The 25,590-nt window shown below is 53.5% G+C and overlaps 1 protein-coding gene across 5 annotated transcripts in view; it reads left to right on the plus strand.

The window, feature by feature from the left end:
• Iffo2 (intermediate filament family orphan 2) overlaps window positions 1-22,364 on the plus strand; it is a 43,073-nt gene extending 20,709 nt beyond the window's left edge. Inside the window, exons 1-10 of one of the 5 annotated variants that reach the window (XM_052177897.1) lie at window positions 4,187-4,459; window positions 6,620-6,875; window positions 8,417-8,477; window positions 10,229-10,324; window positions 11,580-11,720; window positions 12,771-12,910; window positions 19,185-19,305; window positions 19,427-19,519; window positions 20,313-20,443; window positions 21,512-22,364. In XM_052177897.1, coding sequence (XP_052033857.1) covers window positions 6,793-6,875; window positions 8,417-8,477; window positions 10,229-10,324; window positions 11,580-11,720; window positions 12,771-12,910; window positions 19,185-19,305; window positions 19,427-19,519; window positions 20,313-20,443; window positions 21,512-21,617 — 972 coding nt within the window. In that variant the 5' untranslated portion in view covers window positions 4,187-4,459; window positions 6,620-6,792 and the 3' untranslated portion in view covers window positions 21,618-22,364. Of the gene's footprint in view, window positions 1-4,186; window positions 4,460-6,619; window positions 6,876-7,615; window positions 7,782-8,416; window positions 8,478-10,228; window positions 10,325-11,579; window positions 11,721-12,770; window positions 12,911-19,184; window positions 19,306-19,426; window positions 19,520-20,312; window positions 20,444-21,511 lie in introns of those variants that run through there. The other 4 variants (XM_052177898.1, XM_052177899.1, XM_052177894.1 and 1 more) reach the window with 4 other exon arrangements.
• The last annotated feature ends 3,226 nt before the right edge of the window (window positions 22,365-25,590 follow it).

Raw genomic sequence — 25,590 nt, forward strand, 5'->3', positions numbered from 1 at the left:
CCAGGCTGGCCTTGAACTCACAGAGATCCTCTTGCTTCTGCCTTGAGGGCTGTGGGAGTGAAGGTGAGTGCCACCGTGCCCAGCCATGATGATGCTCTCAGCACCGACACCAGCAAGTGCCTCACCCCTGCATCTCGCGTGCCTATGGTGACCCTGGCAGGCAGAGACCTCAAAGGACCGGGCAGAGCCCACTAATGCTTGGGGCGCGTTGTGGGTGTGGCAGGCACATGTCCGCAGAACATTGGGTGGCATTAGCACCTGGTTTCTCTTCCCCTGCTGCCCATCCCTGTGTGCTTCTGGTCTGCCATCCAGGTGAGTGACACCTAGCTCATTATCATGGCTGTCACCAAGGATTATGCACCTGGGAACTTGAGGGCCACATAGCCTGGATGCCAACTGGCCTGTCCCAGTGTCGCTGAAGTATGCCAGTCTGCCTGTCCCGAGAGGGTCCTGAGGAGTGGCCTCTATGCCCATGGCATGCCAGGCCCTGTTCTGGGCTCCCTCCATACAGTATGTCCCGACACAGTGGCAAACAGCATGGATATCCAGAGAGGGTAGGTACGTTGTTCAAAGCTAGGTAGCTGCAGTAGGTGGATCCGGGACCTTCAAGCTTTAGGGCCGCTCCTCCTCTCTCCATATTCCTGTTGATTTAACCTTCAGGGCTCACGTCCCTGCTGACTCTGAGATTTTGGCGCTCATCACATAACCATGTGGTTGTCATAGGTGTTTGTCTAGGGACCGCAGAAATTGGTTGCAGCTTGTTCTGGTGGTTGATAGGAATTAACCTAAGTTAGCCTCCTGCTGTGGCCAAGAGGTTAAGATGTTTGCCTGTGATCGCACAGCTGGATGGAGGCAGACCCAGGGCTTCCTAACATTGCTGGCCACCTTCGGGGCTCAAAGGAGTGGGGGGCCAGCTAGGGTCACAGTGCTTTGTCCTTGACCCTCCGGGACCCGGTGGCTTCGCACACACAGCCCGGAGCTGCCCTTGGAGGCTTGGTCAGTGGCGACAGTCGTTGGCTCTAGAGCAGCATGTGCCTGGTGGCAGGAACTGTTTGAGGAAGGAGAAGACATAGGAGTGAGCCTTTGCACACACACACAGACACACACACACAGACACAGACAGACCCAACACACAGACACACAGGCACAGACACACACAGACACACACACACAGACACACACACACAGACAGACCCAACACACACACACACAGACACAGACACACACAGACACACACAGACACACACAGACACACACACCCGCTTTCCATCCCTTGCCTGCAGCTAGGCAGGGGAAGCTCGGGCACTCTTTGATGACGGTTGGCAGCTGAGCCGGGCACTATGCCGGACAGCACTGCCTGTCATGTAGGGCTGTAACCGGGGTATGGAAAGAACGCGGTGGTTGCAATATCCAGAGAGATTCCCCTCCTCCCCCTGCACCTGGTACACGGTCCTGAGTCGCCTACATTGGCTTTGCATTCCTTCCCTATCTGAGGCTGCTTTGAACTTCTGATCCCCCTGCCTCCGCCCTGGAGTGCTGGAATTTCAGGTGTGTACCACCATGCCTGGTTTACATGGGGTTAGAGAGAGAGCCAGGTTCTCACAGTTGCTAAGTAAGCCTGCTGGCGACGGAGCTGTATCCCCAGACCTGAGAAGGATTCTTGATGATGCTATCACAGATACGTGTGCCGAGATACGAGGGTCGAGAAGAGACTTGCCCAGATTACTCAGTCAATTCGCCACAGTCAGTACTCAAGCATCTCCTGACTCTTCACTCTGTACCCCTCCCCCATATCCCCCCTCTCCGTGGCTTGCAGCCCAGCCTACCCTCTGCCCAGGGGCCTTGCGAGATGGGTCAGATTATGAATAGGCCTCTGTGTGTGTGGTGGCCCTGCAGTGTGCTGGTGCAGGATTATGCCGGATGTGGCGGCTTCCTTAAACTCCAGCCCCATTACCAGCCTGTTGTCTGGGCTCTGGCCTGCTCCGGCTATTACCGCCTGTAATGGGATCGGCTGCCTGGGTTAAGTGTTCACATTAAATTAATACCTCCTCCGTGGAGACAATCAGCTGGCATTTAATTTGTGTTTCCTTCTGAGAGGCAGAGTATAGCTGGACAGCCCTAGTGGGCATGTCTGTGTGGCAGCATCCCAAAGAGGTGGTGAGGTGGGGTGGTACCCGGAAGACCAAGGTGGGAAGAGTGGGTGGGAGCGCGGGAGGGCAGGGATTCCCTTCTGCGGGGTTCGCTTGAGGTCCCCGGCAGTCACCTTCACTCCATACATGCTCACAGTCCGGGAGAGGAAGAGGGAAGTGTCTCATGGGTTTGTGGCTCAGTCTTTAGCTTCCTGAGGCACTGACTGGTGGTTGGTGGTGCCTGGTTGTCAAGGTGCCCTACCCACCCCCAACCCCGCTCCCTCATCTTGTCTGTTTTCTGTTGCAAACCCAGAAGGGGCTGTAGTACAGAAAGGGTGTGGTGTAGGGTGACGATCTAGACTCAGTCAAGGTTACTGAGCCCCTGTGGAGGGCTCAGAGAAGCCAGTGAGGATCTGGGTCCTCCCAGAACCAGCCTTGGGTTGTGCGGCCCAAGGCTCCCTGGTTGGCCTCTGCTGAAACGCCTGTCTAGCACACAAGGGCCGTTTGGCTGGGCCTCCACTCTGCTGGAAGTCCCTTGTCTGCCCTTACCTGGCCCTGCCACAGGGCATCAGGGGTCCGCCACAGGGTAGCAGGATGAATTCCCCTTTGTGAATAGGGTGGAGCAGAGAAGACCTAGGCAGACCATGGGGAGGGAAGCTGCTGCCCACCCCGCCCAGGCCCCCCGCCCCAGGCCCACGCTTGGCCCAGAATGAAGTTTTCCATCCAGGGCTCCAGCCCCAGCCTCACCTGTGCCTGTTTCCGATCACCTGAGTGAGTCGGCTTGGGTGTGTCTGCTGTCAGGCGGGACCATTCTTGTTGTCCCCCACCCCTGACCCCACCCCACCCCACCCTAAGGCTCCCGCCAGTGCCCTTGCCTGCCTGGCCTGCTCTTGGAGCCAGACTGAGCAGAAATGTTGGATGCAATGCTCTGCAGTATCTCGGGGCTGGGGGTCTCCACCCTCCTCTTCCTCTCCTTGCAGAGTTGTTCCCATAGCTATCTTAGGAAGTGGGGGATGTTTTCCTCTTCGCTGGTAGAATACCAGCCCCCACAAAGGGCCATTAACTTGCCCAGGAACTCACAACTGGGGGATGTGGAACAGGCGTTGGAATGTCACCAAACTTGGAGTCGTGATCTACCCCCGAAGAAGCCAAGTTCAGCCACCCATTCTTGAGAAGCTAATTAAAACAGCCAAATTAATAGTGTGAGGAAGGAAGATGTATTCAGTGTGGCCACATTGGAAAGAGGGACTCTTGGGGACTTAAAGTGAGGTGAAGTGTTTGTTTGTTTCTGTTGTGTTTTTTTGTTTTGTTTTTGAAGACAGGGTTTCTCTGTGTAGCCCTGGCTGTCCTGGAACTCACTCTGTAGACCAGACTGGCCTCGAACTCAGAAATCCGCCTGCCTCTGCCTCCCAAGTGCTGGGATTAGAGTCATGCGCCACCACCGCCCGGCCGAAGTGTTTGTTTAAATAGCCATGGGTTTGCGCATCTATCCAGCCTTGGACAGAGTGTGGTTCTGCGTCCCCTTCCCCCCATGTATCCTTGTCTGGCTTCACTCTCATTGGCTAAAACTGTGTGGAATCCTTTTCCAGGAGACAAGTTTCCCTTCTGTCTGTGGCCTTTTCCCTCCCGCCATTATGAAATTCCTGGGGGGGAAATTCCATTTCTTGAGGTCCATTGTTTCCATAGTCTGATAGTCAAATCGAGGGGGGCATAGAAGTGTCTCCTTCCTGAATGTCTTCATTCCTGCCAATGCTGTTTCTGTCTGTACAGACTGGGGTCTACAGGACGGACTCCCCATGGGCCCCCAGTTGTCTACGGTGCACTAATGATCTGCAGGGGCTGCACCCACTTTCCTCCTGGGCCTCTGAGCCTTTCTTTGACTGCACAGGATATGAAAGACCCATGAGTCAGCCCCTGTCAGCGGCTTCAGATGGGTTTCCGTTTCTCAGTAGCTCGACTTCTCGGGCTTCTTCCTGCCTCTGTGTCATTTTGAGCTCATGCAAGAGGCGGAGCCACTGGCCTGGTTCAGGCAGCCGGGACTGGGCTGGCTTGAAAGCCGCCCCCCACCCCCCCAGTGGTGAGCCGAGATTTCTCATCTGTCACGTGGTCCTGGCGCTGGCTCCACAGGAATGCTGAGAGGCCACATCTGGCTGTGACGAGGCTGCCACCTCCCCCTCCATCTGCCGGTCTCCCACAGGCGCCTCTTCCGCTGAGGTGGTGGTGGGGCCTGGCTCTCGAGGCCGGCTGGCGGGGGCTCCTTTGTGGAGTCACTTCCTCTCACTGCATTGATTGTCTAATGCCCCTGCCTCCCCTCCTGGCCTTGAAGGGTTGTAAGTAGCGGGTGGTGAAGGTTTCTCTTTCTCCCGAAGGCTTCTGGTCCTGGTTATGCTTTTGCCCTTCCCCCAGGAAGGTGCCTGAGCCTAGTGGACTCAGAGAGGCTGGCTGTGCTGGGGATTTGGTTGTGGATTCCTCAGGCTGAGAAATGAAAGATAAGACATTGGGGCAGGGCTTGGGCCGAAGGAGGGGCCTGAGTGTGGGCCATTTCATTTCCTTCATCCACCTCCCCACTCCATTCATCCCCCCATTCATCCCCTCTCCCATTCACCTTCCTACCCACCTATCCAACCATCTATTCATCTTCCCGTCACCCATCTCACCCACCCCCTTCCATTCAGTAAGGGTCAGCGAGATGGCTCAGCAGGGAAAGGCGGTTGCCACCAAGCCCGCGGTCCATCCCAGCACCCCACGCGGTGGAAGGAGAGAACTGATTCCCATTCCCCTCATTGAATATCCCACGCCTACCAAGAAGGGCTAGTGAGGCCTCCAGCGGTGGCCTCAGCTCTCCCTTTGTAGTTAGAGGTCTCCACATTGCTTCATTTAGCCAGGGCCCAGGGTGCTCAGAGCAAGGAGAGGCTACCGTCAGGCGCTTGAAGGGGCTTAAAAAGAGAGAATTGGGGGTTAAGGGAGTGTGGCACGGCGGTGTGGGGGAACGGGGTGCCCAGGCAGGCCCTTGTCCAGGCACCTCTACCCCCTGATGGACCACACACACACAGTCATGGTATGAAATAGAGTTTATTCAGGGTAGAGGATGGGAGTTAGAGAGGCAGAGAGAGAGAGAGAGAGAGAGAGAGAGAGAGAGAGAGAGAGAGAGAGAGAGAGAGAGAGAGAGTAGATAAGTGGAGGCTAGCAATGACCACGTGGAGATAGGGGGGAGGGGAACCCAAGGGGCAGGGAGGTGGGAGTGGGATGAGAGAGAGCAAGGAGGGGCAAGCAGCACCTTTTATAGTGGGCCAGGTCTATGGGGCGGGGCGTACCTGGCTGTTGCCAGGTAACTGTGGGGTGGAGCTTAGACAGAATACCAACAGCACTGGCATGGTGAAGGGGGTAGAGGTGGCCTCAAGTAGAGGCCCATCACTGTCCCTGGCTTCATGGGCTTGTGACCCTTAGGAGAGAGCTCTGAACGGTGTAGAAGATGTCCAGGCCACCTGGCAGGGGGACACATCCTGGTCCCTCAGTCTGTGGTGTTCTGAGAGAGAAAAAACCATGGAGGAGGAGGAGGAGGAGGAGGAAGAAGAAGAGAGGAACAGGTTAAATACACCCGACACAGCATTACACCCTCCTCTCTAGTTCTTGCATCTGTCACACCACACTTAAGAGAAGTTAAACGAACTGATTGTCAGAACAATGTAGAACCAACCACTCTTCTGACCATAGGCATTCTCTTGAAGGTGACCCCAGCCACCTTGTCCAGTTCAGAGCCACACCCTGATAGGACTCTAGGGAACAAACGCTTTCTGGAAAGCGTTTCGATCAAGCCCGGCCCAAAGCTTTAAAGCGAGTGTCCCCTCCTGGTGGCAGGTGGTCCTGTGCCCTCCTGCTGCTCTGTTCCTAGTGTTTGCAAAGCCCCTCCCCAGCGAAGCCTCTCTCTGTGGACCGCCCTGGACAGGGCCTGGATGGTTTCTGGGGAACTGGTGCTGAAACCTCAGTCAGCCACTCAGTTGATGAGATTTCGGTGAAGCTGGGTCCTGGGGAAGATATGCCACCTGCCTGTCCCCCGATAACCCAGGCAGCCAGTGGCTGAAGGGCAGAGATTTTCTGCACTGTCAACGTGGCAGCCAGTTGTGCCAGGTTTTCCTGCTGCCACTCCTGGGAGGGACATCTCTTCAGGGCAGTGGGCTCAGTCTGTGCAGCCAGCTGCTGCCCACATTCAGGGTCTGTCTTTTGTCTGTCTCCTGTGGGGCAGAGAACCAGCTGTTCACCTACTTCAGCTTTGGAAGTAAAAGGCCCAGGAAATCATTCCTGTAAACTCATCCTCCTGGTGCATGCAGCCTGGGAACCGTGAAGAAGTAGGAGCGGGGTCTAGGGTGAGAGGGAGGGGAGCCGGGAGGTGGAGACACAGGATAGTGTGGAACACAAAGTGTCCTCTGAAGTCTGGCACCACCTGGGGGCTGTCTGCCTCGTGCAGACTTGCTGAGTTGGGTTTTATGTAGGGGCAAGATGGCCGGAGTGATTCGCCTGCAGGATCTAGGCAGCGCAAGGTTTCAGTCCCAGCTGTGTGACTTTAAAAAAGTTACATCATCTCTCTGAACCCCAGCTCCGTCACTGGCAAAGTAGTTCTGGATAAAAACCTGAAAGGCTTAGTAATTCACGTGGAAGCCAACACATGTATGAGGGAATGTGTCTTGTATGGGAGTCCCGGACAACATCTGACGACAAAGAGATCCAGAGACATGCCTGGGTTGATAGGTAAGCCTGACTTTTGGCTTGATGGGTAATTGGAGTTAAGGTTAGGATTTGCAGCATTCCAGGAGTGCTGGGCACCAGTGGTGTGTTGTTCTCTCTTCAAATTTTGCTTGGTTGCTCCTGTGGTTGGCACGGGAGGGCCTGGCCCCAGATGCCAGCGTGCGGCCAGTACCACACACTCTCTTTTGTGCCTGATCTGCCCTCCTCCACCAGAGCAGTGTGGCCAGGAGTGATGATTCAGCCTGGACCCGTGTCCTGGGCCTTCTTCCCCGAGGAAGCCCCAAATGTCCTAGTCTGCTACTAGGGGTGAGTGTGGCCTGGCTCTGGGGTCAGCCTCAACCCTGATGCGCTGTGTAACCGTGAGCAAAGGTTGCCTCTCAGTTCCCCTCTCTGTTTGGTGCTGGAGTTGGGGGGACGGTCATCTAGGGAGATGGTCCCATTCACGTGAGGCTCTGAGGTCCCTTCTGTGCCCTCTGTAGTTCCAGACTGGAGCCCAGGGCAGAGATGGGCCGGGCTACGCAGCCAGTTGGGACGGAAGTGAACACATGTCCTCTGGGAGCCTGGCAGGAAAGGCTTGTGTGGCGAGGCAGAATTTTCCTTCGTGTGTGCAAACACTATCCATTTTCTCTTGTTTCCAAAAGCTGATGACGTAACCAGTCCTCCCCTCTGGCCTATTTTTAGCCTGGCCCGGCCCCACAGCGCCTTAAGAGACTTCAGACTTCCTTGCTTAGCGACCATGTAGGGAGGGTAGCACAGAGTGAGGAAAGACAGAAGCCTGTCTGTTTGTCCCAAGGCGGAGGAGGGCAGGCATGGCATAGGCTGTCAGCTCCTCCCGGCAGGGAGCAGACCTTAGTGGGGTGCTCAGCCTTGGGGGCAGAGTCCTGGCTCCCCTGTCCTCACCACACATGGGTAAGACTCACACTTCGTTTATCTGCTGAGGCATGGGGAAAATGGAGGCCTGCATCCCCCACACTACTGGAGGCCTGGGTTGCCTTATGTAAACCTCTCTAGGGCGGGGGGAGCTGGTGCCTTACCTTTAGTATCCCTCTGATTGACACAGCTTCCTCGAGCTGCCCCTCATGTTCATGTTGGGGTACACCTCAAATCCTGTGTACTTGGCTCCTGTCTTTTCCTCTTTGGCTTCAACCGATGCCGGGGGTAACGTTCTCTTTAGGATCTGGTGTGTGCCTTTGGGCAGATTATTTAACCACTGAGCTCAGGCCCCACATCTGTAAGACTGTAATACCTGCAGTGGCCTGTAGGGTGTGCTGCAGGACACACAGCTTCGGAATGCTGTGTTTAGCCTTTGGAATACATGGAAAGCTTGCTTCTCCGGGTACAGAGAAGGGTCCTAAAGCCCAGCTTTGGGATTCTTCTACCTTGCAGCAACAGCTGGATTGGCAGTTTGCATGGAGGAGGCACGTGTCCCCCACAGTACCATACTTGTGCCTCCAAGGTAGCATCCTGTGTGGATGACGAGGGTGGGAACTGGGGACTGACTGGCAGCAGGAGGTCCTCTGACCATTTGTTCTTGGCTGTTGCAGATGGGAGGAAGAACTGGCCAAACGGATGAACCTTCAGACCATGGTGGACACGCTGCAGGAGGTAAGATTTCGCCGCGTTCTCGGGGGTTAGTTGTGGGGCCCTGATGGGGAGAGCTGGGCAGAGAGGTCCAGCATAGCCTCTGCCTGGACCGCTCTCTGATGCCTCGGCCAAGAACCGCAGGGCAGAAGAGCTAGGGACTTGGCAAGTCTGGGTCTTATTGGATGACCCGGGACAGCTACTTCTGGCTTCCGCCTCTCGACTCAGATAGGTGGTCCTCAGGTCCCTTTGACTTCCGAGAGAGCTGAGGACAATGGGCTACCCATCTCGTGTACTTAACAGGAAACTGGAGCTGCGAGCCTTATTCTCAACCTGTTTTCCTTTCTTCTTTTCCTGGTCAAAACCAGCAACACTAAGAAAAGGCAAAGCGGACAGTTTAATTTTTTTTTTTTTACAACTGGGTGTGGCAACTCACACCTACAATTACTTGAGAGGTGGAGGCCAGAGGATGAGGGATTCCAGGCCAGCCCGGGATGCATAGTGAGTTCTAGGCAGCTTGGGTTTCATGAGACCCTAATTCAACAAAAACAAAAGTGTTTTTAAAGTTGGGCCGGAGGCGTGTCTCGGGAGCCAGCACTTCTCCTGTCTTGTGCGCAGATCCAGGTTTGATCTCTAGCACTGAGAAAAATTAAAAATTGGAATTAATTAATAATTAAAAATTAAACTTACTAGCTAGGTGGTGGTGGCACACACCTTTAACCCTAGCTCTCGGGAGGCAGAGGCAGAGGCAGGTGGATCTCTGTGAGTTCAAGGCCAGCCTGGTCTAAAGTAGAGCAAGTTCCAGGACAGCCAAGGCTACACAGAGAAATTGTGTCTCAAAAAAAAGGAATAAATAAACAAACAAGCAAATAAAATTATTCTATTTTCTTACTTATTTTTCACTTTCTAATGAAAGTGAGAGACACAGGTCAGGTAATAGAAGCCTTGCCTAGTACACGCAAAATCCTGAGTTCCCGGAGTAAACAGGGTTCGGGCACAGCGTAGCCCCAGCATTTGAGATTTACAGGAAGATATTTGAGGAGACCGGAAGATCAGTTCAAGGAGAGCCAGGCATATTGGTGCATATCTTTAACCCTGCACTGGGGAGGCAGAGGCAGGCAGATCTCTGAGTTCAAGGCCAGCCTGGTCTACAGAGTTCCAGGACAACCAGGGCTACACAGAGAAACCAAACAACAACAGCAGCAGCAAAAGAAATGTAAAGTCATGCTCAGCTATGTAAAGATCTTGGTGTCTCCCCGCCTGAGTTTGGTCCTGTCCCCCCATTTATTAGAAAGAGGTCAATGTCCTCCTCTCTGTTATAATAAAGTTTTTTCTAACATATTCACAGTCAGACGTTGGAAAAGCCCACGAAATCACAAAAGATCAAAATTATCTGCAGTTCTGCCTTCTGCTTTTACGTGTGACCGCCCAGCCTTTTCTGCACAGACACACCCACATCCTAACGCACACCTTGAGATGCCCGTGTTAGACTGACAGACACAAAGTTTCAAGGCCGAGGCTGGTCAGACATTGGCACCTGCTGGGTTGGCGGTGACCTTGTATTTTTTTTTTTTAAAGGCTGGCCTTAGTCTTATACCGCTGCCCATTTTTCTTTGCCGTAAGTGACCCCCTGAAGTGTCAGCAGGACTCCGCAGCCAGACCGGCTAAGGGTCACCGTTAGCTTTAGTTAGACATCTGCTTTCCAGGGCTCTGGGCCCAGGTGTCCATCCTCTCGTCCCTTTAAAGCCCGCCTCTCTTCGTCTGTCCGTCCGCAGGCAGCGCAAGAAGCCGAGGCCATCCAGGAGGAGATGAGTGAGAAGATTGAGCGGCTCAAGGCCGAGCTGGTGGTGTTCAAAGGGCTCATGAGTGATGTAAGTGGTGTGGCCGTCACCCTAGGCATCCTGACCTCCCTTTACCCATCATGCCAAACGCTTCATTCACTCCGAGGCTAGAGCTCGGCTTAGAGTTACAGTCGTGGCTGGCTGGTTTGTTCTGAGGGATGCATCGGGGACCAGGAGCCTCCCCGCCCTCCCGACATTGCTTCCCCCCCATGTCTGAATAGAGTTGCTTTAACCCGCTGCTTAACCCATTGCCGTCCTCGGGGCCCTGACTCTGTGTGTGTTGCTCAATTTTTCCCCAGCTCGCCACGTGGCGACCTTGGTGTCTGCAGAACGTAGGTGACCGAATGGTCTTGGCTGTGCCAACCCAAGAGACTTCAGGCTCAGGGCATCCTCCTGTGGGGTGTCTGTTAAGTTGGGAAGGGCTGGTACATGCATCTTCTTGGCCATCTGGGGGCCCCTCAGAGTGACCAACCGTGGGTGGAAACATCTGCTAGCAACGGAGGCTTCCTCCACTCTGAGACCTGAGGCTCTTGCCATCTTCAGGCAGTGGGCGGCCTGCCAGGAGAGCCCACGGAAAGGAGAAGGAGCCTGAACTTGGTGGTTCAGCCTGGCTTAGCACGTGCTCTCTGGGACATGCAGTTGAGTGCGGTTGGAAGACACTGTGGGGCCTAGGGCCTAGGTGGAGGCCACTTGGCTTCCCTACAGTACGGTGCAGAGGGGACGCTTTCTGTGTGACCCCTGCTGTCTGTCATCTGTGTCAGGAATTGAGAGAGAGAGAGAGAGAGAGAGAGAGAGAGAGAGAGAGCTGCTGAGGCAGGCATGCTATAGGGAACAAGGAGACATGAGGGAAGAGAAGGGGAGTCGTGTGTGTGTGTGTGTGTGTGTGTGTGTTTGTGTGTGTGTGTGTGTGTGTGTGTGCGCACACTAAGGAACTAAACCCAAGTCCTTGGCCTAACTCGCGGCACTGCAGCCTTGGAAAAATGGTTTTCAACAGTCACAGTGGTCTTGCTTGTGCAAGGTCCTTTAATCAAACTAAACCGACATTGCTGTGCCCTGTAGCTCTGATTGGGACCAGCATCCATGACCTCACATCTTCCCTTCTGAAGTCCCCATGTCCCTTCCTACCCTGAGCAGGGCCCACCCACCTTCCCACCCTCAGGAAAGGCTCCACACGCTCCCCGACTAACCCCAGGGCCGACCCGACCCCTAGGGTTCTTCCTCCTCCTCACGGCCCCTCATGCTTGCTCCAACCCTCGCTCATGTAACCCTGCTGTCCTCCCTGCAGCCCATGACAGACCTGGACACAAAGATCCAAGAAAAGGCTATGAAGGTGGACATGGACATCTGCCGCCGGATCGATATCACGGCTAAGCTGTGCGATGTCGCACAGCAGCGGAACTCGGAAGACGTGTCCAAGATCTTCCAGGTGACCAGGGCCGGCCCCGCTCACCTGTCTGCACCCCCAAACCTCTCAGAACAGCCCTGAGCTCCACCACACCCTGCCAGCTTCTTTTTCCCTTCACATCCTGCTCACCCCATCCTGAGAGTCCCTAGACCTCCCCTAGGGAAACACGACCTGGGGATCTGTAGTTACAGCTGAGGAGACTGGGGCCTGGGAGTACAGGCCGAGAAAGGACATGGGAGATCTCCTGGCCCTCCGGGGCGTGTCCTCAGGTTCCTTCCACAGCCACTGCTTCTCGTGCAGCCTCTTTCTCTGAGATTCCACATTGTTCCCATGCAGCCCTGACAGCTGGGCACCAGTGGGCAGTTCTGGAGAGGGACGGGGTGTGGTCCTGTTAATAGAGGGTGTGTGTCATTCTCAGAAGTCTTGGGTCCTGGTTTGGCTTGTGCTGTAGCCCAGGGCAGTGCAGTGTGTTGTGGCTTTCTGTGTGTGACTCTGGACATAGTTGCGGGAGGTTGGGGCCTCCCCAGGCCTTTCTGCATCTCAGGCTTTCTCGCTGGGGACGGATGCATGGTGGGGGGAGGGGAGCTGCAGTAGCCCTTGTTTGTGCGGCTCTTTCCTGCTTGGAGCAGAGCTCGGTGAGCCCTCCATGCCTCTGCACGTGAGAGGAAGGTTCTGGAAGCATGCCGCTCTTTTGACCTTTGTCAGGGTTTCTTGGTCTCTCGCTGGCTGGCTTTGAGACATCTCAGGTGGCGGTGCCCTCATCTGGCCTATCCTCGTTCCAAATCATGGGGCTGCTTTTCTGGTGGTGGGTGAGCTGGGCTGGCCCAGTCACCAGACAGGACGTGGTCCCTGTGTCTGTGTTCTCCACCCTGCATGCCTCACGCCTCACGCCTCACGCTTCCTGCTAATGCTGCCTGCTTCGTAGAGGACCTTTGCAACGCCCCGCGGTGGTGGCTGCTCCCAGCCACGCTCCATCCACTCCTCGGGACAGCGTTCCCTCCCACACCTACCCCTCGCTCCTCAGCCCAGCCAAGCACCGCCATTACCTTGGTCTCTTCCTTCCCCGTCCAGGTGGTCCCTAAGAAGAAAGATCGCAAGGTGGCTTCCGATGATGACATCTCCGAGCAGGATGGGGAGGCAAATCGGTTCTCAGATGAGGAGGTCGGCTCCGTGAACATTACTGACGAGATGAAGCGCATGTTTAACCAGCTGTGAGTACCCGGGTTGCCCCGCCGGGGACATATCGGTGGCTGGGCTGAGACGAGTCAGCATGTTCAGAAAGAGTCTGGATTGTGTGTGTGTGTGTCTGTGTGTGTGTCTGTGTGTGTGTGTCTGTGTGTGTGAGCTTGTGTGCCATTTCTCAGGCACTATTTATTCACCGTGTTTCTTGGAGTCCAATTGTTTGATGGGCTTCGGACTTGCTGGTTAGGTAAGGCTGGCTGGCCACCCAGCCCCAGGGGTCTGCCTGTATTCCTGCCCAGTGCTGGGATTACAAGTGCACGCCACCAGACCAGGCTGGCCTTGAACTCACAGATCCGCCTGCCTCTGTCTCCTGAGTGCTGGAATTACCTGGCCCTATGCCTGGCTTTTTAGTGTGTGTGCTAGGGATTGAACTCAGGTCCTCACCCCTGCAAGGCAAGCATTTTGCTCAGTAATCCACATTTTCCAGCCTCCCCCCCCCCCCCAGATTCTTTTTGTTTTTAAACGTATGTATTTATTTTTTTTTAATTTTATACCTATTTATTTTTGTTGTATGAATGCTTTGCCTGCATGTGTGTCCATTTGCCACGTGTGTGACTGCTTTCTGTGCAGGTCAAAAGAGGACATCAGATCCCCTGGAGCAGGAGTTACAGAGGCTGTGAGCCACTGTGTGGGTGCTGAGAATCAAACCCAGGTCTTCTGTAAGAGCAGCCAGTGCTCTTAACGGCGGAGCCATCTCTCTGGCCCCTATTTTATTTATTTATTTATTTATTTATTTATTTATTTATTTATTTATTAAGTTTTATGTGTATGGTGTTTTGCCTGCATGTATGTCTATGGACCATGTATGTTCCTGGGGCCTATGGAAGGCTGAAGAGGGCGTTAGATCCCCAAGGACTGGAGTGAGCCATCACGAAGGTTCCCAGTCAGCCAGTGCTCTTAACCATTGAGCCATCTTTCCTTTTTTTTTGAGTCATCTTTCCAACCACTGTATTTTTTTTTCCCCTCTGAGTAGGCTTTCTCTGTGTAGCCTTGGCTGTCCTGGAACTCACTGTGTAGATCAGGCTGATCTCAAAGCTCAGAGAAACACCTGCCTCTGCCTCCTGAGTGCTGGGATTAGAGGCGTGCGCTACAGGCTGCCATCCCTACTATACGGCTGGATTCTTTGTAAGCCCGGAGTTTGGGAGGCTTCCTGTTTTAAACCTCTCTTTGGAGGCTCGAGACCAGATATTTCATGGCCCCGTTCACGGCTGGGTATCTAGTGCCTGCTGTATTTGGAGTGTACCCATGATCCTTTGTGTTGCCTTCGGTCCTGTGAAACGCCCCCACACAGACCGGTGTAGGGGTGATTGTTTCAACCAGGATTGTTCTCCCTCACCTGAGAGGTGAAAAGTCTCGGCTGTCTCCTCCCTTTTTGTATGTAGAGTCTGCGTGATGACTTCCTGCGTCCAGGAAGGGTCAGTGGTATGGTGTCCCCTTGGTGAGCTGTTCCCAGCCATGCAGTACACAACCCATCTTCCAGTCTCTCTTGGTGGGCTTGTGAGCTGACCCATGCGTGGCTCATGGGAAGAGTCTGGATAGTCACCAAGTGTCCTCCATGAAATGACCCTTGGCTGACTCCAGACCTTCACCAAGCAGGCAGGGTCATTGTTAACCTTTTGAAGGCTCTGAGGAGGCTCAACCGCATGTGACAGAGTTGGGGACTCAGACCACAACCTGTCACTTACTAGCACTCCCTCACCAGGAGGTTCTGGCTGAGCAGCAGAGTCTGGCCTGTGTTCCAGAGGCAGCTGGTTCCAGCCCTTGGGAGCTATGTGTGTGTGTGTGTGTGTGTGTGTGTGTGTACTGTGTGTCTGTGTATGTATGCTGTGTGCGTGTGTCTATCTGTGTGTCTGTGTGTGTGTGTGCTGTGTGTGTGTGCATGCCCATGCTGTCTGTACGTGTGTGTATGTGCACACGCACTGTGTCTCTGTGTCTGTGTGTGTGCATGCCCATGCTGTCTGTGTGTGTCTCTGTATGTGTGTGTATGTGTACTGTGTGTCTGTATATGTATGCTGTGTGCGTGTGTGTGTGTGTGTGTGTGTGTGTGTGCATGCCCATGCTGTCTGTACATGTGTGTATGTGCACACGCGCTGTGTCTCTGTGTCTGTGTGTGTGCATGCCCATGCTGTCTGTCTGTGTGTGTGTCTGTGTGTGTGTATGTGTACTGTGTGTCTGTGTATGTATGCTGTGTGTGTGTGTGTCTGTCTGTGTGCCTGTGTGTGTTGTGTGTATGTGTGTATGTGTACTGTGTGTCTGTGTATGTATGCTGTGTGCGTGTGTGTCTGTCTGTGTGCCTGTGTGTGTGTGTGCTGTGTGTGTGTATGTGTGTATGTGTACTGTGTGTCTGTGTATGTATGCTGTGTGCGTGTGTGTCTGTGTGCCTGTGTGTGTGTGCATGCCCATGCTGTCTGTACATGTGTGTGTGTGCACATGCGCTGTGTCTCTGTGTGTCTGTGTGTGTGTGCATGCTGTGTGCAGGCTCAGTGATGTCACATTGGTAGCTTAGACTTTGTCATTGCAAGAAATCAACACATGGCACCCTTCAGGACACCTTACCAATCGATAGAGAGAACTGGTGTACCAAAACCCACTGACTATATCACCCTGGTGGCACTAACACACTGTACCCCAAGGTGGGACCGGGTGAGGACTCTGGGCGAGTGAAGGGCGGGGCTGCTCCCTGCTCGCAGACACCTGGACTCTGAAAGCTCAGCTCGGTCCTGCTGGCAGCGTCTAACCATCAGGCCACCAGCTCTTTAGCTCCTTATGAGGGAAGCACTTCAGGGGCACACAGTAGGGCAGGGCCAGGGAAGCACTTCAGGGGCACACAGTAGGGCAGGGCCAGGGAAGCACTTCAGGGGCACACAGTAGGGCAGGGCCAGGGAAGCACTTCAGGGGCACACAGTAGGGCAGAGCCAGGCCCGCACACGTGGTTCAGTGCTTTGTCCCCTTACCCACCTTCCTGCTGGGGAGAGGTGTCTCCTTCCTGCTGCTGCACATCTCGCTCTTCCCGACTGCTGGATCTTTGGCTGGGTGCTCGGGACGAGCAGGGTGCTGCTATAGATTATGCCTAGGTCACGCCTTGTCTCCTGGTTCACCTTTCAGCCTGAGGATCCCCCCACATCTCACATTCTCACTTCTGCTGACCAGAGGGCTTCCCCCTACCCCACCGCTTTTGCTTTTGTGTTTGAAAGAGGGCTCCCATAGCCTCAAGCTTGCTGTGTAGTTTAGAGTGATCCTAAATCTTCCAGCCTCCACCCCTTGAGTACCGGGACCCATGCCTGGTTTATGCAGTGCTGGGGAATCAAACCCAGCCCTCCAGCCCCCCACCCCACCCCCACTCATGATAGGCAAGCTCTCTCAACGGAGCTGCACCCCAAGGCTTTTGAAAAGAAATGTGGCTTGGGTCCAGGTTTTCCCAACATTGCGCTGGGAATTCCTGAGCCTGAACCAGTCTTTGATGTGCAGACACCCCAAATCTCCTGCATGTTGTTAAATAAAAGGACTTCTCAGAAGAAATCAATTATCTGTGTTTTCATGAAGTCCCCAGGGAATCGTTAATCTGGTCAGAAAGGAGGTTCCCAGCAGAGGTGCCCAACCAGAGAGCGAATCGGGGGCGCCTTTGGCAAGGGCTCCCTCTTGGGTGTGCAAAAAGCGTTCAGTTATGAGCAGTGGAGACGCGATCCCTCATGTGGTGGGCACTGGAGCGTTGACAGGGTTCAGTGTCTAATTAGATTTGTCTGGCTTTAAAGTTGCCTAAAAAAAAAAAATCTTTGATCATCCCCTACCCCTATTCTGTCCCTTTCTCTAGCTGGGGTGTTAGCAACTGATCCAGTGTTTTTTTTTAGTTCCAACCTGGTATTTCCATGAGCCCATGGCCCAGCCTGGTGGCTACTCCTACCCCCCACCCCCTTCACCCCGAGCCAGTTTTAGTGAGGCCTTTGAATGACACACTCGTGTCAGAACTCTGTTTTGTTCGAATCCAAATCAGTAGCATGGGCTTCGGACCAAGGCTGAGGGGAGTATTTTCGACATCCTTCCAAAGTCCCTGGGTGAGGGTGGGGTCTCTTTCCGTTTCTGCTCTCATCCATCTTCCTGTCTGTTCTGGCTGGCCGTCCCTCGGCGGGGCTTTCCTTCAGATCTCAGACGCCGGAAAGGAAGTGCAGTTAGTAGTGGACTAACAGACTTGCTGATGGCTGAACCCCAGAGGCACAGAATCGCCTCCTCCTCCAATAAACTCCTCCAAGGTTATTTCCCGACTCACGGGCGCCACCTAGAGGCTGCTACAAGAATTGCCATTGGGCAAGGGAACAAGCCTGGCCTACCTCTAGGGGGCGCTCTAGGGAGCCTTTGTTTGTTTGTTTGTTTGTTTTAAATCAGAAATCCTTCTGTTTTTCGCTCCTAACTCATACCTTTGTTGAATGAAGTAGATCAGAGTTCTGAAAGACCCAGGAGGAATGGTGAATAGGGAGGAGCAGTCAATGGGAGAATCCCTGAATGGGCGTTTGTAGTCCTGTGCCACTGATGTAGACTCAGAGCCTGAGGGCTACAGAGATGGGCTCAGCGGTGAAGAGTACTGGCTGTTCTTCCAAAGGACCTGGGTTCAATTCCCAGCACACACATGGCTGGTCACAACTGTCTATAAGTCTAGTTACAGGAGATCTGATCTCCTCACACACAGGATACAAGCAGGCACAACACTAATATGCCTAAAATAAAAATAGATCAGTCATAAAAAAAAAAAAAGGAAGGAAGAAACTCTCAGAGCCTGGCATGGTGGCACAAGCCTGAAATCCCGGGATTTTATTGTGATTTCTCTGTTGTTGTTGTTGTTTTTGTGTTTTGAGACATGATTCCTCTATAGCCCTGGCCGGCCTAGAACTTGCAATGTAGACCATGCTGGCCTGGAACACTCAAGAGATCCACGCTCCTCTGCCTTCTGAGTGCTGGGATTAAAGGCCTACACTTCCGCGTCCAGCAGATGCAGTAGTTTTTAAGGAGACCCCAGTTGGAGTAATCTATGCATCTTGGGAGCCAGTTCTGGGCAAACCACATATAACCACCCTTGTTCCTCCTGTTCTAGCCGGAAAGATGCTAGAGTTACTTGGATTTTTAATTTAAATCCAATGAGAAGGACAGACACGCAGTCTTCCCTGAGTCTCGGTTTGCTGGCCTGTGAAAGGAAACTGATAGACACACTACCCTCCACGTCTGAGGCTGGTCTCATTTGGCTTCCAAAGCTGTAGGGAGTGTGTGTGTCCAGCAGGTTGGGGCACAGTCTTGCGCCTGCTACACAACAGTGGTGGCTTTGGGCAAGCGTGCTTCCTCCTGAGCTGTGGTCTTTTTGCCTGCAAGATGTCAGGAACATGGCTGCATTTGCTTTGCTCAACATAGTACAGGACAACCATTCTTCTTTTGACCAGAAGCATGTCTAGAGAGAGAGAGAGAGAAAGAGAGAGAGAGATTGATTTTGAGGTTGTTTTGTGAATTATTTATTTATTTAACGTATGTGAGTACACTGTCGCTGTCTTCAGACACACTAGAAGAGGGCATCAGGTCCCATTACAGATGGTTGTGAGCCACCATGTGGTTGCTGGGAATTGAACTTAGGATCTCTGGAAGAGCAGTCAGTGCTCTTCACCGCTGAGCCATCTCTCCAGCCTCTTTGAGGAAATTAGAAACCAAGACTTTATTGATGCGCATGAGTGCTTTGCCGGCATGTCTCTGCCTTGTGTGCCAGGAGTGCCTGTAGAGTCCAGGGGAGGGTGTTGGGGCCCTGGAACCAGTGTTAACAGTTTTGAGCTGCCGTGTGGGTGCTCGGAATGGATCTCCAGGCCTCTGCAAGAGCAGAGAGTGCTCTTTATTACCAGGCGTCTCTCCAGCCCTCCCTCGGGGATTTTGAGACACGGTTTCATACAGTAGCTCAAGCTGATTGGAACTCACTATATATAGCCCAGGCTTGTCATGAACTTGACCCTCCTGTCTCATGCCCCTGAATTCTGGGATTGCACACAAGCACCACTCCCCTCTCAATATAAAACTAGACTTCTAATTGCACAGACACACTCCGTTCCGAAAGACTAAAGCACTTTTGGGATAAGACAATTGACCCTTTGCCTACCGCCCATCTTTCTGAGATCTTCCATGGCTACACACTCACTGGGGAAGGTGCCCCTTTCTCTCCTCTGTATGCACCCAGGGGCCTGGCTTCTGTTCAGTCATGCCCTCTGATGTCACCCATAGGCGGGAGACCTTTGATTTTGATGACGACTGTGACAGCCTGACGTGGGAAGAGAATGAAGACACACTGCTGCTATGGGAGGATTTTACCAACTGTAACCCAACCATTGATCTGCAGGGCGAGGTGAGCCCAAGACCTGCCTTTTCTGGGGGTGCCTCTTTCACAGGATCCGTCATCCCTGCCTTCCCATTGAGCTTTTGATCCCCAGCTAAACTATCCCTTCTGTGTCTCCCCTCCCCCCCAGCAAGAAGAAAACCTGGGCAACTTGATCCATGAGACTGAATCCTTCTTCAAGACAAGAGACAAGGAGTACCAGGAGACTATAGGCCAGATCGAGGTAAGCACTCAAGCTATGGAGCCTGCTATGGAGTCTCCCAGGGGTCACATAATTGAGATCCTGGGTGCTCCTGGAAATAAATGCAAGCTTGCAGAATGGGGCAAGTCAGGGTCAGAAGTCAGAAGCCTGGCATTGCAAACCCTTTCTTATTAGGTACTGTTTTCCTAATCTGTAAAGTCAGGCAATGATTCCTGCCTCCCCTAAAGAGGCTGAGGCAGGAGAGTGCCAATGACAGGCTTACCCGATGCCTAGCATTATGTGGCATCCCTCAGAAGTCAGCCGTGGTCATCCTTACTTCCTCCTCTGCTATAGGGACCAGGTACCCATGCAGAGGAAGAAATCATGTCTAAAGAAGCCAGGTCACTTGCCCACAGTTTCCCAGTCAGGAGGTAGCATTCACACCCGTGTGCTTGGCCACTGCTGTACAAGAGTTCATGCTCTTCCTGTGTTGGAGAAGTCCAGAGTCCTCCCTTCTCCCTCCTGGTGTCACAGTACAGGCTCAGACATGAACAGTAGCAAGTTCCCCAGAGATGCTGAGTACACAGAAGTCCCGGGAATCAGATGGAGCTTAGCTGGACAGACCGTTGTGGGGTTGCTAAGCAACCATTCCCCCTTGGACCAGAAGCACGTCTAAAGAATATTGACTGGTGTGCAGAGAATAAGGAAGGTTGATACCACAAGGCAGGGCTTGGATGACGCCCCGCTAAGGGATAGAGGAGGGAGGTTACTCAGGGCAGTAACCTGAGGTGACCGGTCCCCCTCATCACCTTTATTCGACATTGCCTCCTTCCAGCTGGAGCTGGCCACAGCCAAGAGCGACATGAACCGGCACCTGCATGAGTACATGGAGATGTGCAGCATGAAGCGAGGCCTGGACGTGCAGATGGAAACCTGCCGTCGGCTCATCAAAGGCTCTGCAGACAGGTGCGGCTGTGCGCATGTGTGTTTGCCCTGGGTTTCCACAGTGGGTGGGGGCTTTACAGAGACATTCCCGGGCTGCCTCGTGCAGCTTCACTACGCTTTCATTTATCTGACCCTCTGTCTGTCCTTCATCCATCCATCTGTCCACCCACTCCTCCAAGCCCCCAGCGAGAGCATGCCTACTATGTGCTAGGTGACTTATGGACCTGACCTCACAGAGCTTCTGAAAACAAAACAAAACAAAACAAAACAAAACCACAATACGACCACTGCCGATCGGGTCAACAGATAGTTGTCAAAGGCCCGCTGTGTGCAAGACCCTCTGAGTTAGTGTTCCGCTGCGGGGATGAACACTGTGACCGAAACCAGGTTGGGGAGGCAAGGGTTATGTGGCTTACACTTCCGCGTCACAGTCTGTGGTTGAGGGAAGCCAGGCAAGGAACCTGGAACCAGGAAATGGTACTGAGGCCATGGAGGACTGCTGTTACCAGTTTGCTTTCCGTGGCTTGCCCTGCCTGCTTTTGTAGACCATCCAGGACCACCTGCCCAGGGGTGGCATCACCCGCAGTGGGCTGAGATGACGTCAGTCATTAATTAAGACTGAAGGCCAGGCTGAGGGAGGCGTTTTTCTTAACTGAGGTCCCTTCTTCCCGGTTACCCGGGGTTTTTAGTGGGCACCACTTTGTGCTCAGACCAGGGGTCATGGAAGGTTACAGAACAAATACCCGCGACCGCCAGGCCCCTCCCCTACACTCCCAAAGAGAAGCCACATGCTACAGTAAGCGATGGCTAAGGCAGAGGTGCCCAGGAACTCCAAGAGCCTTAGGCCGCTTGTGGAACCAACCACTGGGACTGGGGGAAAGTGAACCTTTGCACGGATCTCCTGGCAGGAACCCCTCAGGGCAGATTCCACTTTGTTGTTACTGATAGTGGACACACTAGACCCTTGTGCTCACCCCAGACCCTTAGGGTAGGCTTTTGACAGGTGCGGCCGCCCAGAGCTCCTGGCCCTGGGCAGTTAGGGCCCCCGGCTGCTCTCTGAAGGGCTCCTGTTTCTTCCACCCTGTGCAGGAATTCACCGTCCCCCAGCTCCGTGGCCAGCAGCGACTCAGGAAGTACAGATGAGATCCAGGAGGACCTGGAGCGGGAGGCGGATGTGGAGCCCATGGTCAGCTGATGACGGAGGCCCCGCGCTCCTGATGGTCTTGGTGACGGGAGCCCAGCGTCCTCTCCCCACTGAGCCATGGGGGCTCCTCGACTTGGGCTCCAGGCCTCGACACACAGACTTCTGTCCTCCCTTCTCCGGAGGCCCAGCGGGACCGCTGCTTCCTTCCTCCTCCACCACCCACCCATGGAATGGTGCTGTCGATTTTTCTATTGTCCCCCTCCACACACCACAAACGCAGACTTCTGTGCGTCGACGCAGTGCAACTGTGCCTTCTCCCTTAAGCTGAGCCACTTTGAGCTCCAAAGAATTCTTCCTAAGCAGGTGTTTTTTTTATATAAAAACTCGAAGGTGAGGGTGGGGCCTGGGGGCGTGGTATCTTTTGGTTTTCTCCCTCCCACCTACTCCTCTGATTAGACATGAGTTTTGCTCCCTCCCTCTGTCTGAAGATGACTTGCAGAGGTCTGCCTTTTGGAGGAAAGGAGACAATTTACCTCCAGATCTGGGTGACCGAGAGTCCTCAGTGCTTTCTCATCCAGCGGTAGAGAGAGCGGTGGATGGAAGCGAGGGAGGGAAGACGATTTTTTTTCTTCTTCTTTTGGATCTAGTGGCGATGTGTCGGGGAAAGGCACTGTGGGGGAAGGAAGAACCTCACTGTGTTTAAACTATGCAAAAAACAAAAAAACAAAAACAAACAATCAAAAAAAAAAAAAAAACCCTAAAAGCAGCCTGCCTTATATCACTGGGGAAGGCAGGCCCTCTCTCAGACTTCTGGGAACTGGGAGGGAGGCCAAGATTAGCATGAGACCCTCAGAGCCTCTGAGGGTGAGCAGTGGATTTGGGGGTGATCCCAGTCAGACTGCTAGTGAGGCCTGCCTGCATCCTGCAAGCCGGCCCACTGGACTGTTGGCTTTCGTGGGGACCTCTGTGGGGTGGGGTGGGTGGGGTGGTGGTCTTTTATTCTCCTGATGACTTGATGTTCTTTCCCGCCTCGCCAATCACCTGCCAGGTCCCATGATTGTAATTTCTCTGTGAGAAAGTGTGAACGGGCCAGGCCTGGTACCTACTCGGTCCTCCGCGGCACCGGCTTGGTTCTCCGTTGTCCCTCTGGCTAGGGAAAAAAAAAGCTGGGGGTGGGGCAGCTGCTGGCAGGCATGCGGTGGCTGGAGAGAAGCCTCAAGTGGGGACCGTCCTCATTCATACAAGCTTTGCATATCCATTTGTCTGGACGCTGAGCCAGTGATTCCCCAAGGCTCCACTGGGCCTGAGTTAAGGGACCCTAAGATAGAGCATCCGTCTAGTCTCAGCTGGGGACTTGCCTAGCAACGATCAGATTTTGTTTTTAATTTCTTTCCTTCCTTTTTTTTCTAATTTTTATTTTATTTTATTTTGTGTCTACTTTAGTGGTTTTGGTGGCCTATGTTGTTTTTATTAACCCCCTGGAGGTCTAAGGAACAAAATGTCCCCAGGGACCAGAACCCATGGTCCTCTGAGGCCTGTGAGGGGAAGGGCAGAGGACTCTGCAGCCATAGTGGTACCCGATTGATTCTCCTCTGCATCCTCTGTTTCTCTGCGTGCCTCCGTCATCTGTTTTGCGTTCAGGACCAGTGTACATAGTAGGACAGAGAGGAGAGAGAATGTTTTTGTTGGTGACTAATGTAATTTATCAGAACTTGGTGACCTTTCTCGTGTGTGTGTGTTTCCAGGATGTGGGGAGGGGCTTCCCACTGGCCCTGTGCAGCCTGCCTGCAGGGGTTCTCGTATCACCTCTTGATGGCCAAACCAGTCCCTACTGGCAGCTACTTGGAGGGACAATGGTTTCGGAAGAGACACAGCCCCTGTCCTCACCAATCCCCCTCCCCTTTCTCACCAATCCTTCTTGTAAAGGTTACAGGGTTCATACGCTTCTGGTTATTATTAATATTGTGTGTTATTGATATTATTGTTTTGTTTTTATTTTAACCAAAGGGTATCAGAGCCAGATGGGCCTGGACCTTAGCTGCTGTAAAGATTTCCGTTTCTGTGAGGGCGGGAAGACGGTTGCCCTCATGGGTCTCCTCAGCTGAGGCTGGGGAAGGTGTCCACCCAGCGGTAAAGCGGAGGGGCCTGGGAGTTGGGCAGGCAGAGCAGAAGCCAGCTCTTAACCGTTCTTCAAGGTGGTGTTGGGCTGACACATATCTCTAGAGTTAAGACAGTAAGCAACAGTATAAACATTTAGGGTGATGAGTATTACTGTGGTAATTGGTGTTCTGTGGTGTGATTTTACTTTCCCAACTGTATACATAGGTCATTTGTCTGGTGTGTATGCAAAAGGCAGGCTCCCGTAGGCTCCTTCCTGCTGGCTTTCAAAGTCTGCTTTCAAAGTGGGGGTGAAGCTCTGAGGCAGGAGGATGAGTGGAGAGGAGCAAAGGTATGGTAGGCGCGTGTCCTGGCTGGGCCTGGGCTCTGGGCCCGGCCTCCTCTTTGTGTTTGGTTTGTTCGTTTCCTAGTTTGTTACCAGTGGGTCCCTGCTGTGAGCCCACAGCTTGCCGAGGAAGATCCCGCCGCTCGCCCACAGGGGCAGCGCCCGTCCCGCCTGGATGAGCTTGGCCACTCTGTAAACATGTACATAACTTCCCTCTTGACTTTTCTATTTCTGAGCCCCGTGTCATATTGACACTGGAGGCGCAGGGCTTCTCAGATGGGCTCCCCATGTTGTCCCTGCTCATGCGCCTAGTTTGGGGGTACATACACAGGCACAGCAGGGAGACAGCATCCTTTCAGGTTCCTGGTTGGTTGTGAAACACACACACACACACACACACACACACACACACACACACACTCCACTAAGACCCCAAAGTAGGAAGATGAGGAAGAGGTTCCGTCTCCCTGTGGCAATGTGTGTGGAAGCCATGTCTGCTTTGGACTCTGTTCTGAGGGTAGAACTCAGATGTCCTGTGAAGAGTCAAACCACTTGGACTTTAGGGCACGGGAGGAGAGGGGATGGATTAAGGGATATGATAAGGTGTAACTTAAGCTAAATGTATTCTATTTATAAAACAAGAGACTATTTTTATGAAAGGAAAAGGTTTTTAATCTAGAGTAGGCAGTTGTGCTGGCCCAGCATTTTGTTGTGGCTGAGATCCCGCTGTGTTCATCGACTCCGCTGTGTGCTCCTCAGTAACCCTCTCCTCAGCTTGCTTGTGGACGGTCCACTGAACGTCCACACACGGCTGGGGCTGGAGTATGCTGTCCTTTCTTCCCCAGCCCTCAGCTCCTTAGAAGTCTTGGATGGAACTGGGGTGGGGCGGTCGGGTAGACTGCTGAAAACTGAGGTGGGGGAAGAGGTAGGTTCTAATTAGTCACCCCATCTCCCTTCTGGCCGGACCTGCTCCCATTCAGCTGTATGGGGAGGGTAGGAGGGAGGTTCTGTGGGGTTGGGGATCACAGGTCTTCCTTGGGGCTTAGGGACTTGCCATGTCTGAAGTTGTCAGGCAGCTGGAGCAGGCACAGAAGGAATCCAGGATGTGCGGGGCTCAGCCCTGTCCATGTCTACTCCAAGCCAAGGTCGAGCTTGGTTTTGGGTGAAGGACCAGGACACTGGGAGGATTTCCTCAGACCTGGGTCCTCCCTCTGGGACTGACCTAGGGGGAGGTGGGGAGGGGTCTGGGCAAAGCCATACACTCTCTCTGGGAGGTGATTTCCAGGCTCAGTCTGGGCTGTGTGTGTCAGGCAAACTCCTCACGTCTCCAGTTCCTTCCCAAGCTCTCAAGGAAATGTGGTGAATCCCCCACCATGACACGACCCCTTTCCGCACACCGTAGCATCTACCTGGTTTTTAGTCCCACCCTACCCACCGTTGCTGTGTCTGTCAGCTGGGTCTGAAAATCACTGGGAGGGGTTTGTACTCATAAAAGACTACTGACCCTACCAGAAAACCAACCTGTTTACTGTACTGTTGTAAATACTGTGCCCTTTATATCCTGTATATTGGCTTCTTTGG

This window comes from Apodemus sylvaticus, chromosome 3 (assembly GCF_947179515.1).
Source record: "Apodemus sylvaticus chromosome 3, mApoSyl1.1, whole genome shotgun sequence".
NCBI lineage: Eukaryota > Metazoa > Chordata > Mammalia > Rodentia > Muridae > Apodemus > Apodemus sylvaticus.